This window comes from Lissotriton helveticus, chromosome 6, assembly GCF_964261635.1.
Source record: "Lissotriton helveticus chromosome 6, aLisHel1.1, whole genome shotgun sequence".
Lineage (NCBI taxonomy): Eukaryota > Metazoa > Chordata > Amphibia > Caudata > Salamandridae > Lissotriton > Lissotriton helveticus.
The window spans coordinates 1,551,146,942-1,551,161,571 of record NC_136067.1 but is presented as its reverse complement, the minus strand read 5'-3'; the positions used below and the strand labels follow the sequence as shown (position 1 = coordinate 1,551,161,571).

Sequence of the window (14,630 nt, the reverse complement as noted above, 5' to 3'; positions counted from 1 at the left end):
CAAACTGGAATGACATGGCGAGCAAAATACCAATGGATTAAATCCATATCTGTGACTGGGGGTGAATGTTTCACATTTTCAGCATTCCAGCAATCATCTTTCCGTGTTGCCTTTCTTTTGTGTCTTAATTACAACAATGGCACTCATAAATAATCTAATAATGTATGATTTTGTATTCTCAGTGAAATGTAAAGGTACAAGAACTGTGGCCATGTCGCATAATGTATGACACATATCTTATTTATAACTTCGGTGTGTTTTGTATTGTATTTTTGGAAAATGGTTTTGTTTTCCTTTTTAATGGTTAATATCTGAATGAGCATACACCAAGATACGCTGATCCTAGCAGTTATTCAACACACGTTGCTATGCAAACCTGGAACTATTGTAACTAAAAGGGTTTGTTTTCTATTCTTATGCTCTGTTTGACAGATATTGTATGACGAGATGTAAACCTTTTATACATTCATGGATTAAAACATTTTTATTTTTATTTTACAGGGTACGAGACCATGACGATCTCATTCATATTTTTAAGCGTCAGGATGATACCCTAACCGAAACCTATGGAAACTACTTCCTTGCTGAGCTGATCGAGGCTCAGGATGAAGAGAATCACGCAGTTGTTGGGGAGGTCAGTCTTTCAAAATGTAGCATAGGATGCTGCAGATGAAACATTGTGCAAGACATTAATTCAGTTCCTAATGCAACATTGGTGTTTTGCAGTCAGGTCAGGGTCAAGGAATACCTACATGCCCTTCTGCTAGGTGGGTGGACGCCAATTAAAAAACCATACGTCCAGGCATATCTTATGGATTTTGGGGGACCCTGGGTCAAATTTATTTTGAAGGCCCCTGGCCAGCTTTGAATTCATGATCCAGTTTCAGCTCTTTCATACCCTCTTTGGAGAGGTCAGTGACACTGCACAGGCACACTGGTCAAAATTCTAAATATGTTTACATGTAATATGCAGGGATAGTGATGTTTTCAATATTGTAACACAAAAACAGCAGCTCACCAGCATTACTGCAAATAATCTCTGTGACACCCTCACATTTCTCATATGTGAGGTCCTGTTTTGATTTAAAAGATACTTATTTATGGATGTTGCATGAAACATAAACACACTATTTCTCAGCAAAATGTCTATACTAGACTCTCACGCATTACCCACATCAAAAGTAAATTAATGGAAAATAGTATTTAAAACAGTCTATTTAAGAATTATTAAAGGTCATCAGGGCAAGACTCTCCACAGCACAGATCTGGCTCTATCAAGGGGCCCCTAAAAGACTGGGACCCTAAGCCAGAGCCCACTTTCCTCATGCTTTAAAACGTCTTTGCATACCTCTCTAGACATGAAGAGGATGGGAAACCCATCCAGGCTTTTGCCCTTTGGTAAGATGGGTTGAAGGGCAAACTGTATCTCCCCACATGCCCTTTGTCAAGCATGGGGGTATAGAAATGCCCAGACATTGACTTGAGGTGGAGTGAAGGGCACTAAATATACCCATACCTTGTTGGTCTCTAACCTTTGGGCAAGTATTGGAGTTGAAGATATAACATGTGAGTCACCCCTGTGCCATGTGAGGGGCTCTATCCCCTGCTCCTTACCAAGCATTTACAACGTGGTCATTACAACGACCACGTTGTTACATCGCATACCATTACAACGACTTGCTGTAGGGGGCAGAAGGGGTTGGATTTTAAATCCAATACCTTCCACACTGTTGCACAGACTGGAGTTGTAATAGTAAATTTTACTATTCCAAAATCCAGCGCCCCCTACAGCAAGTCGTTGTAATGACTTGCGTTGTAATGGTATTTGGCGTAACAACGCGATCGTAGTAATGACCGCGTTGTGATGGCATGCATTGTAACATGGCTTTTTCCTCCCTCTCACCCTGAGAAATCCAGGGATTGTTTAAGGCCTACAGTTGTCTCCAAGCATTCTTTCCCTTAAAAAACTAAGGGTGCATGTGGGCTGAGACTGCTTACAACTGCCTCGGATCCCTGTTCACACACAATAGACGAGCCATATAACCAGATAAGCAATCAAATAAAAATTAAAAGGCGTTTAACCACGTTCAACCTGACTTCCTTTAATCTTAACTTTGTTCATGGAAGTCACTACTATGTAAGTTAGGTCAAAGTTTTAATAGGAAAAGTGTCATTTGTTTTGCTAATAACTTTGGTGCTATTTGATAAAACTGCACGAAACTTTAAAACAAAATCATCATCTTCAGATCCTTCATAGAAAGTTTTTCACTAATCCGTCAAGTGAGGACCAAGAAAAAGGGGAGGGGGCAAAACCACATGGTGCTGAGGTAAAGCTTAAGCTTCACTTAGGAAGGTTGCACAGTACCAGAGTCCATAGGGAGGAAGCTTGTGTAGCAGGTACAGCAGGAGCACCACTTTGCCTACATTTGTCTTTTTCCGAAAAGGAGAAGAAAATGCAGGTGGCCCACCTATGGGGGTGTAGACTGCAGGCATTGGCTGGTGCCCCGCTGCAACAGGGTTGGGTGTAAAGCCTGGCTAGATGCTACGCTCTAAACAAAAGAAAATTTCCCTTTTGTGACCACAGCACTGAACCATGAAATTCTACACTGCAACATTAAACATCTACACCAGGTCATTGAAAAAAGTATACTTTATTACATCAATTGCACAATAGACCTGCTTTAAGCCCTTGTGTGCTGTTGACGAGCTCAGCTCGTCATGAGGGACGGTTGAGCTGCCCTCATGACGAGCTCTTCACAGCCGTTGGAACGTTCACACGTGGGGATAATTTCCCCGCTGTGCTGAATGTTCTAAAAACGGGTGTGGTGTGATGAGCTCAGTTCGTCACGAGGGCAGCTCTGCTGTGCCTCATGACGAGCCGAGCTCGTCAATAGCACAGCGGCGCAGCGCGCGGCCCCCCTTTCCCCCCCCCACGCCCAGCGGGAGGAAAACACCCCGCAGCCAAGGGGTTAAATCACAGTGATATTAAACATTGTGAAAGCTAAAAATACATTAAAAATCATTTATATAATGATGCACATTTAATAAAAATCATAATCTTGGCAATGCACATATTTTACAAGAGTATTGTGGGTACAGGTACTACCACTTAGGTACCCAAGAAAACAGTTGATTCAAGAGTTCAAATTCTTAGCAACCTATTTATATAATTTTCAACATGTAATATACACTTTCCACAAATTTGTTGATAATATTCAAAATCCAGTTATATGTCGACGCGTTTCGTTGTATCTTTATTTTCTCAACGCCTTCTTCAGGACTGTCATCATATTCACAAATTTCTCATTATTTATCATAAAATCATGTATTTACAAAACAATAAAATACAATTAATATCAAATCGTTCCTGCTGTGAATTTAACAACTTTTTTTATTCTTGGTTCATTGCATTCTAGATTCACCCATATTATCTCAGAGGTGACTGCTCACAAAGTTGTTTATTAAGATCTTATTACAGGACATCATACTTATTTTTGTGTCTACGCATGTAGAGGTTTAAATTACAGGTTATATATGATAGTGGACCCCTCACTCAAAGGGAATTTAATGTGTAATCCATCTGAATATGTTATCACCCATTAGGTTCTTTTATTACACTCCCCTTATTTTGATAAACAGGCAGAAATCTCGCCCAAGTTATCTGCATATGATGTTTTGCAGATTTTTTCTTCTGTTCACCTTGTCTGTAATTAATCCAATAGAACCCTGCAAATCACAGGCTTGTTAGACTTCCAATCCTTATTGTTATCTAAAAACCATAATGAATACCTCATATTGGCATTACTTACTTAAAATAAGGATGAATCAAGGAACTTTGGCGACTCACTGGTATACTTTATTCCAAAATTCAGTGTCTGTTAAATGATATTGTATGGGTTATTATACCAAATTGTAAAATGTACACTTGGAAACTTACCCTAAAGTCCTTTGTTTTACTTCTTGGACTTTGTGTTCCTTTACTGTTGTGGTTCTCGATTAGAATAAGGTGCTTGTGGTTATCTTCCTTAAAACGACAGATAGCTTTGACCAGTCTTTTTCAATTAGAGTGGTTCGAAAATCCTATAGAAACACACGATTTTTGATCTTGTGTTACACATTCTTTTTATTATTATCAAATTTAGTGACTGTTTCAATTTCTCCTAGTTGATTTATTATTAATGAAGAGCGCCTTATTTGATAAAAGTTACTCTTTTGTCGTTTCCATTGCAATTTAAAGAACTCAGACATTCAGCACAATGCAGTTCAGCATAAGGAAGTAATGAATGTTAGGCCAACTAAGAAAGATGAGGAATAGATCGATGTTGTACTTGTATTTTAAACACAAGTGAGTACACGCTACATAGGTGACAAGGAGATAATCGAATTGCTAAAATAATGAAACAAGGTCATATTCATTAATAATAATACAACTAGGAGAAATTGAAACAGTCACTAAATTTGATAATTATAAAAAGAATGTGTAACACAAGATCAAAAATCGTATGTGTTTCTATAGGATTTTTGAACCACTCTAATTGAAAAAGACTGGTCAAAGCTATCTGTCGTTTTAAGGAAGATAACCACAAGGACCTTGTAAAGGAACAAAAAGTCCAAAAAGTAAAACAAAGGACTTTAGGGTAAGTTTCCAATAATATATAGCGGAGCCCAGTGTACATTTTAAAGAAACAAATTTACAATTTGGTGTAATAACCCATACAATGTCATTTAACAGACACTGAATTTTGGAAGAAAGTATATGAGTGAGTCGCCAAAGTTCATTAATTCGTCCTTATTTTAAGTAAGCAATGCCAATAAGGGGTATTCATTATGGTTTTTAGATAACAATAAGGATTTTAGGTATAATAAGCCTGTGATTTGCAGGGTTCCCTTGGATTAATTACAGACAAGGTGAACAGAAGGAAAAATCTGCAAAACATCATATGGACATAACTTGGGTGAGATTTCTGCCTGTTTATCAAAATAAGGGGAGTGTTATAAAAAAACCTCATGGGTGATAACAAATTCAGATGGATTACACATTAAATTCCCTTTGAGTGGGGGGGTCCACTACCATATATAACCTGTAATTTAAACTTCTACATGCGTAGGCACAAAGACTAGTATGATGTCTTGTATTAATATATTAATAACCAACTTTATGAGTAGGCACCTCTGAGATAATATGGGTGAATCTAAAATGCACTGAGCAAAGAATAAAATAAGTTGTTTTGTAGTTTATTGTTTTGTAGATACATGATTTTATGATAATTAATGAGAAATTTGTGAATATGATAACAGTCGTGAAAAAGGAGTTGAGAAAATAAAGATACACCGAAATGAGTTGACATATAACTGGATTTTGTATAATATTAACACATTTGTGGAAAGTGTATATTACATGTTGAAAATTATATAAATAGGTTGCTAAGAATTTGAACTCTTGAATCAACTGTTTTCTGGGGTACTTAAGTGGTAGTACCTGTACCCACGATACACACGTAAAATACTTGCATTGCCAAGATTATGATTTTTATTAAACGTGCATCATTATATAAATGATTTTTAATGTATATTTAGCTTTCACAATGTTTTAACATCACTGTAATTTAAAGGTCTTTTGTGCAATTGATGTAATAAAGTATACTTTTTAATGACCTAGTGTAGATGTTTAATGTTGTAGTGTAGAATTTCATGGTTCAGTGCAAACTAGTGATAAGATAAATACGTGGTCCCAAAAGGGAAATGTTCTTTTATTTAGTGCTAACTACCCGGTCCCTTTTGGCCTAACTGGGGTAAACTCTCTCTTTCTTGGAGTAGATGTTACGCTCTGCATGTGCATCGTGGGTTAGATGGCCACAGTTAAATTGGGTACAGGACGTGACCATAGGCCAGGCCCTGGGGCCAACCACCCTCTGCGCACACATGGCCAAGGGCCATGCACAGCGGGGATGTTGGTTTTATGTTGCCCCAGGGAGTTGGGTGTATGCTCAAGTTTTAAAATGCCTATGCTTCTATGGCAAGAAAATCATGCGAATTAATAAATTCAAACAGGTTTTTAAATAGTGTAAAAATACTACTAAGATAAAAGAACAATGTAATAGGTGCACCACAAAAAGCATATTGAAAGTGATAGGTGACAATGGTGCAAAAGTGCATTAGTGTTTCTAAGACAAACAACATTCCAAAAGAATTTTTTTTTATTCATTATTTATATTTTGAGATCCAGGTTGAACCAAAGATACAATACACCAACAAATGGAAATAACCAGTAATAGATTTCATGCAATTTCGTACAGTTTTACGTAACAGTTTATAGGGTTTCATACAATTACAATAAAAAATTCATCCAAGCATGTCGTCAAAAATGCCCTAACAAACCTTGCCTTAATAAAACTTGAATTCACCATGCATTGTGGCCATATTTTGTTAAACCTTACAATTCCTCCACGTCAAGTTTTTCTCTAACTTGCTTCATTTTTCCGACCCACTCTCCAATTGTGGGAATCTGATTTTTTTCTATCTTTGCAACAGCTGAGCACTTATCATTGAAATAAAACATTGAAATAAAAAGCAGCTTTTGGTGTCTGGAAATTTGCTTGAATGTGGAATCATAACCTAAGAGCACCAACGGACCACTTGGAACTAACTGAATCCACCACTTTTGCTCCAGATACTGAAATAATGCTTTCCAAAAATCTCGAATTGCTACACAATGCCAAATGACATACATGGAATCAATTAGCTACTTCAATCTATTTGCATCTGAAACAGTGGCCCAACAGTTACAGATACATCTCACAGAGAAATTGCTTAACTGTACCTCACACTTCCCTGGTCTGTGTAAATTTTTCATACTTCTCCCACTCATTGACAGGCTTTTGCCAAATATCAGTCTTAAATGATGCAGGAAACTTTTTCCACCCACCCGGTCGCCTCAGTACTGGGGTCTCAATTTGATCAGTGGCCACATTTTGACTACACAGCAATAGACTAATATCCAATATTTTTAATTTTAAAATTAGACCATTATAAGAGCACTGCAACCAATTTTTCTCCCATGATTGTGCTCTATAATCAGACACCTTGTTAAAACCCATTGCCCCCCATTTGGAAACTGTGCTTTGATTGATCTTCTGCCTGGTACCACAGACTAGATCCGACAGGTATGTGGCAGCATTAATACAAGGGATTGAATAATCCCTATAAATATCCATTTTTTTTTAAAAAACAGTCTAAGATCTTATATCTAACCTGCATGGGGGATTTAGTTCACTTTAAAAACGTTGTTTATGCTACATTCTTTTAAAACCAAGTTAATTTGGTCATTCTTAAATCCAAAGGCAGTATTTACAATGTGTAGTGCAAGCATTAAATCCAAAAGACTGTCAATATGAGTACAGTATGTTAACACCACTAAGAATTAGTAGCCAACAAGCTCAATCGTCGAATTTTCGAACCGCCCATCACTTCGTATATCAGTCTTCATCAGGACAAAGGAGGAGCAACCTCCTTTAACTGAGAGTACTGCAGTAGAGAGCCTCTGAGGGTAAACAATGTAGTTGTAAAGGAATCAGTGTTTACTGGTGCAGCAGCTACCAGACGCCAAAAAAGCAGTGGCGCGGTTCCTACAGTAATTAAAAATTAGTTTGAATTGATTCAATTGAATTGTTTTCTTGTCACAGAAACTGACGTATTAAGCTTCTCCTGAGGGAATCTTTGTTTTCTTTATGTATATATACCCAGGTTACCTCATGCTTACTTTGTCATTAAGTGTCAAAATGTTTTTTTTTAAACATAAATTCCTTTGAAAAAACAAAGGTTAAAGTGACGTTATAGTTAGGTGTTGAATTGATATAAAAACTAAATACCCATGAAATTCACCAGTTATGGTTTACTGAGCTAACTACAACTAGTGCCTCCGCTATGTACTGCTTATCACTCATGACATGTTAAATTTCATTGATGATATCACTGATAATGTATAGTCATATACTGCATAGATTTACGTGTAGGTTTATAGCATGGAAATAGTGGAACCCTTGGCGGCAAGAGTGACTGTGCATATTTGTAGTTATATGGTGCACTATTTAAAAATCACTCAAGTTTGGGGTGCAAGTATTACTCTATGTTAAACAAGGTAAAGGCTAAGCACACCTGATGTGGGTTTTTCTGTGAATATATCTATATATGTATATATATTTATTATACTAGTGGCGCAGTCTGACTTTTCATGGGAAATGCACTTTTTTTTTCTTTAATAACTTTTGTGCCGTTCGATGAATCTGCACGAACCTTTCCAAAAACTTTCCTAAAAAAGTTCACTCACTTCAACTCTTTAAAGAAGATAAAGGGGGGGGGGTCCAGGAACATCAGTTTCTCATGTCACTTCCCATACGAAACTTTCTTTCTGATGCAGAATAAACTGGCTTAATGTAATGACAAAAAGTTTGTCAGGAAGTTACAACATTACTCAGAAAGCATGTTTTTCTTCATTTGGTATAAATGTGTTCAGTGGTTTTCAAGATACTTGTATTTAAAAAGGTACATGGTGTGGTCATAAAGGGGTTAATGGCCTACAAAAGTTAATGATATCTGGACTGTTGGGTCCAGCTGGACTGAATTAGTTTTTTTTTTAAATACTCAAATCCCATTGGCTAAGGTAACCTTTACTCCCGTCATCTAGTGGGGTCCTACAGGAACCTTTCATACCACGAGCACTCACACTCTGATTTGGCCAGCCGCAACGTCCCAGAAAAATGTTGCAACGGCCTTTAGAGTGGTCTTTCGCGAAGAATTTGTACTGCTTAGATATATACTTCGAATATACTGTACAGAATGTAAGAATGAAGCAGAACAAAGTGACAGTTTATAAATTGGTGATCAGTAAAGTTCATTACACTGAGCCCAACTCTTCATCACAATAGTCCTGATTTGCCTCCTTACAACTCTTAAGTCTGTCCCGTGTCTTTCATGACAATGTGTTATTATGAACAGGCACTTTGGCCTTGGGGATAGAGTAAGGGTAGGCTCAAGTTAGGGGGAGTGGCCCAAAATTGTGGTGTTTTTCAGTTTAAATTGCAAAAGATGGTTATGTATTTCCCTAATGTGGTCTTACACTTCTATTGTAAAAACAGTGACAAGAAAGAGTGGACTATGGGGTGTATATAACCTGTAAGTAATCAACACAGTACAACCCTCACACACAAAACGTTGTCTTTTGAATTCCATGATGGCAGAATCCCATTAAGCATGATCCATGATTGTGCCGTTTAAATGGCAAGCAGTTCTTTATTAAAGAACATGTGATTGGTATTGAAGGTGTTCATTTATGGATTAAGGATAGTGTAGGATTTATTTCTTTGTTTAACTAATTAGGCCTAGAAACAGCTTAAACGGTATCACCAGAACCATTGATTAAAAAAAAAAAATCCTGATATAAATAAATGTGTGTGTATATATACTAATATATATATTTATAGAGGTAACTCTGTAATATGATCCAATATTAACCCATAGAGCAATATTATACATGGGAGCTGTTATGTACTTTTTAAGTCTCGCCATACGCTGCTCTCGCCATGCGCGGGCATTTTGGAATCGATACAGATTCCGAAGTAACTTAAAGCCACGCCCTCATTTTCAACTGGCGTGCGTCATCGTTTATGTTAAACGCTGGTGTGTGATGGAAAAATGGGTTTTGGGGTTACCGCCTTGTCCACTTTTAGGACGGCCCATCTGGACAAGCTGACACCATCTTGTTTGCCATTGTTTTGTGTGGGTGCTATTGGTTGATGTTTGCGTAATAATGAGTTGATGTTGTGCCTGATATTCACACACTTTTAAGGACATCTGATATACATTTTGGCAGCAGTTTCATCGGTGCTGCGCGGTGTGCTTGTCTGTTTTTTATTTTCATAAAGTGTGGTTCTTTAATGGTCATAATATTGAACAGTTCTGCTGTTTCGTATACTTCAGTTAACTTGACACGCATTTCAGAAACACCATTTATTTTGTTTACGGTGCAGCCGCCGTTGTTCCCATGTGTATTTCCTGCACGCTCCTTGCACTTGTCTCTTCACCCCACCTCTAGGCCTGGTTCAAATTGACAGTTGCCCCGGGAGTTTCTCCTCAAAAGCACAAGACGCGCCTGCGCACTTTAGGCCAGTTCCCTCCCCTCCCCACCGCCAATGGACTGGCAGCAGCCACTAGCTAGAGCAGGAGGAGGAGGCAGGGACACACACCACAGAGACCTATCTGACCAATGTGGCTGCACGGTGTTTCCGCTGTGTCATTACTTACGAGTTCTATTCCAGTGTCTCATAAGTTTCTGCAGATTCTTTAGGAGTGGACAACATGAGAGGTACTGGTTTGTGCTGCTAGCCAAAACTGGATACTCTCGCCGGGGGATGAAGCCTTTGTATGTAGGAGCAGTTATAGTCTCTAGGAGCGCTGAACCAGTAGACTCCTTAGGACTGTTACAACACAGCCCTCTGATGAGCTTTTTGATTATAAGCAAGGATCAGAAACACTCACCTTTTTTTAATTTAGCGCAATCGAGCAGCAGAAGTGGACGATTTCACTGCTCTGAGCACTTCACTCCTCGGCTGGAGGTGTTGCCATCTGACATGATCTCTGCAACTTTAGGTTTTATATGGTCTGCTTCTTCTGAGCAGTTTCTCCTCCAACCCAGAGAACAGCTTTAAGCTTGACACAGACCCCAATTGAGCCCCGAAAATACTGCCTTATTTTGGGGAGAAAAGTTCAATGAGCCCTGGTTTTAACTGTTATCCATTAAAAAAGCAAAACTATAATAAACAGTAAGCAAAAAACCCCCACAGATATGGCTCAATGGCTCATGTTAGCATTCACTGCGGAGGCTGGGATTGCGTGCTGTGATGTCGCCTCCGTTGTTCAGCTTGCCTGAGGCACGGACGCGCTTCACAGTAATAACATGGACAAGGGTAAGGGAGTAGCAGGGAGTGCATGCTGCAATGGTGCCTCTGTTGTTCTGCTTGCCTGAGGCACGGGAGGGGAGTAGGGAATTTACAACTTGGACAGCAAGAGGAGGGGCTAAAGGCAACATGGAGAATGGGTGAGTAAAAAAAGCAACAGGTCTCGCCTTTTATTAAGTTAAAGCCATTTGCTTTGCTATACAATACCATTTGCAAAGCAAATGGCTTTAACTTAATCAAAGGCGAGACCTATCGCATTTTCAGTGCTTGTTATATTACATAATGATTTTGGGACAACTTCAAAAAGCTGTTCTCTTCAAAGCACAGCTAGTAATGGACACTGGTTGGAATTAAAATTGTTAGACTTTTTCTTACCTTTCTTGAATAAATTGTTAATAAAACAGTGGACAATGGTCATGGTTAGTGGATTTTGGTGACTCTGTGGCAGCAGACCAGTTTCCATCTGGCATCTCTCATCGAAAGTATCCCCTTTGGGGAGTTCAAGCCAGAAGGGTCTGTAGTACAGATGGAGATAAAAATTTTCTTGAAGCACTGATGGTGGAATTCTTCAGAGGGATACTCTGATGCAATATTCAAAACATCTTGACAGGGAATTTGAGATGTCATCAGTGATGTCACTGACCATGTCATGAGCGATGTAATATGTGAGGTCATAAGCAGTGCATTGCAGGGCGTAAGTTATAGTTAGCTCAGGTAACTATAACTGTTGAATTTCAATTGTTTTGCATGAGTGAAGTATGAGCCTAATTACAACATTCATGTAACCTTTTTTAGTGAATTGTTAAGTTTTTTTTAAATTCTATTTCCTAACTATAACATCCCTGTAACATTTGTTTTTTTCCAGTGAATTTTTAAGGTCTTTTGAAATTCTGTTTCCTAACTAAAACATACATGGAACCTTTGTTTTTTTCAGTGAATTTCTACGGTTGTTTAATGTTATTTCCTAACTCTAAAAGCTGTTTTTCCTATTTCAATTCTATCTTCCTTATTTGAAAGCTTTCGCCCTTTAGAAATTCCACACAAATACACAGCTAAACGATTGCCCATTTGCTTAATTTATCCATCTGCGCTTTGATCCAACAAGCCATGCATCCTTCATACACTTTCATTCCACTTTCATTCTCACCTGTGACATGCCTTTGATCCGCACAAACAGTTGCAATTCAGGGTCAACTGGTGAAATATGACCACGGTGGTTTAAAATGTGAATTGATATTTTTTCAACACGTATACAAATTAAAGGTGAGAAACAAAGCGGTGGCTATAATGAACAGATAGATGGATGTGCAAGACAGTATGTTAATAGATAAATGAATAAGTAAATTAAGTTGCACTGCAGGCAATGGTGCACATGGGCCATTTGTTACTCTGGTACCCACATGTACAAGGATGGCAAAGTGTAGTATTTGGGGGAGCCCCTTGCCACTTTTACTTGATCAGAATCCTTGGACACTGCATGTCTCAAGAGTTACGAGAGCCTCACGAGTGACGGTGAGGTTGCCGAGGGTGATGGCGCGGTATGTGGCAGGGGAGGGACCGGGGTAGAAGGGAGTGGAGCAGAGTACTGACGGCGACTTAGGCTGGTACCTGAACTGACTGTCTGCTGTCAGGTTCTTCCTCCAGGCTCCGACGTGCTGCAGGACCTCCCGCACACCACCTCCTTCTCCTCGGGCAGCCAGTACACAGGGAAGATGTAGAACCAGCACAGGATGAAGACACACAGAGCGCTGGCCCCCTCAAGCAGCCGCTTGTGGGGCCACTTGCAACACAGCATCCTCCGTGAGAGGCCCCGGGCCGGCGCACCGTGCAGCCCCAGCATTCATTCCATGCAGCAACCCCCTGGCCGGGAGTCAGCTGCGTGTTGCAGCCATACCCCCTGCACAGGGGAACCTCCTGTCAATGCCAGAGTCAGGGGCGGCTCTAGGCTCATGGCGGCCCTGGGCAGGGAGCGTAGGTAGGGGGCCCCGGAAGAGGGGGTCTGGGTGGGGCAGAACCCCCCGGAGCTCAGAAGGGGGGGTCAGAGTGTTAGGAAGTGGAACAGAGCCGGAGGCCGCCAAATCCCTGCCAGGGGCCGCCACGCAAATATGTATCCATCCTCAGAGGATTATTATATTAAGGATATATATTGGCGTGGTGGCCCCTGGGGTTTGGTGGCCCTGTGCATGTGCACAGCTTGCACATGCCTAAAGCCGCCCCTGCCAGAGTCCACTCCATGGAGCCCCTCCAAGATCTGGCAGCCCTACGAGCAATGGAGGGGGTTCCGGGCAGCCCCCTTCCAATTTTTTAATAAAGCCCCGAGGAGGTGCTGGTCCCCGGGGATCCTAAGAGCCTCAGGAAGGTGGCCGTGCGGTACCTCCTCCAGTAAAATTAACATTCGGTTACAAACTACTGCCGGGTCACTTGCGTCTTCCACTACCTCTTGTTGTGATTGCAAGTGCCGCTTACACATGCACCTGTAGCCATCTTTTTATGATTTTACTATTCTTTATCAGTGCTTTATGCTTCCAAGATGACTGATGCGCTGTTTCAAAACACCTCTCCCATCTTGAAACAGTAAAGCATTTGCCAGAAACATTCATGAATTGTTGCCTGAGTGTATTTAAAAGCACGGGTGGCGACCTTTTAATAGTTCACAAATGCTTTATTATTGTTTTAGTAGCACAGCCAAGGCCAAGCCAATAGGATTTGCCAGTGTTTGTTTTTTAATAAGTTGTCAGATATATTTTGTGTGCTTTGTAAAGTAGAAAAATACAAGGCACCAGACCTTTTCCTTGTGCACACCCAGAATCTGGAATGACATCCTATATCCATCAGGACTGTAACAGTCCAGCCCAACTAAAGTTTAGCAGAGAACTGAAGCCACGCTTCTTTAAACAACACTATATCACGATTCTGTGCTAGGCCCCTGTCAGCCCCAGCCACCTTGCCATACTTTTCCTTTGGTATTATCTCCCTTACTGCTTTTTGACTGGTTTCAGGCTATACCACATACATCCAAAAAGGCATGCATCATTGTGTGGAGGTTATTTAACTAATAGAAGGACTGGAAACCTTCTAGTTTACCCTTCGAATGGACTGTTTCTCCTTCGAATGGACTGTTTCTCCTTTGGAGAAACCTGAGGGAAAAAAAAGCTCAGTTGAAAATACTTTTACCAAAGTAAGGAGGCAAATGCTTCTTGTTGATAGCAAACTCTGTTTATTAAAGCGTACTCGATAAATACAGTCTGACTGAGTTTTTCGCATGCTCCTCATTCCGCTTTACAGAATATGTTCTGATATCGCGTGTCTAAAGCCTCCATGGACTAAAGAAAGTACATGTTCACACTTCAAAAAAGTGTTTCTCTGTGTGTGTTTTAATTATATTTCATTTGCCTTGAAAGGATTTTTTGTGAACATGTCGGTACATTTACGCTTTTTTTTATCAACATTGAAAGCTTTGTTCTTTACAGGTCTATTTTTGGTTGGAAAATGTACCCGAATTTCCTTGTGGAAGCACTAAAAGATCCATCGTTGTCGGTGTTCACAGCATTTCCAGGAAGTCAGCGGTCACCCTCACTTACCCTCTTGAAGGGCCCCCTATTTTCCTACCCTTTACCAAACTTACAATTTTGAAAAATAAGGCCACTCTACTGATTTCCCGCAGTCGCAGTTTCCTTC

The 14,630-nt window shown here is 39.9% G+C and overlaps 1 protein-coding gene across 5 annotated transcripts in view; it reads left to right on the top strand.

The window, feature by feature from the left end:
- The window catches only part of CFAP61 (cilia and flagella associated protein 61), a 2,132,686-nt gene that overhangs the window by 254,952 nt on the left and 1,863,104 nt on the right, over positions 1-14,630 (top strand). For all 5 annotated transcript variants that reach the window (XM_078649333.1, XM_078649336.1, XM_078649335.1 and 2 more), the window contains exon 7: positions 502-634. In XM_078649333.1, coding sequence (XP_078505459.1) covers positions 502-634 — 133 coding nt within the window. The remainder of the gene's footprint in view (positions 1-501; positions 635-14,630) is intronic.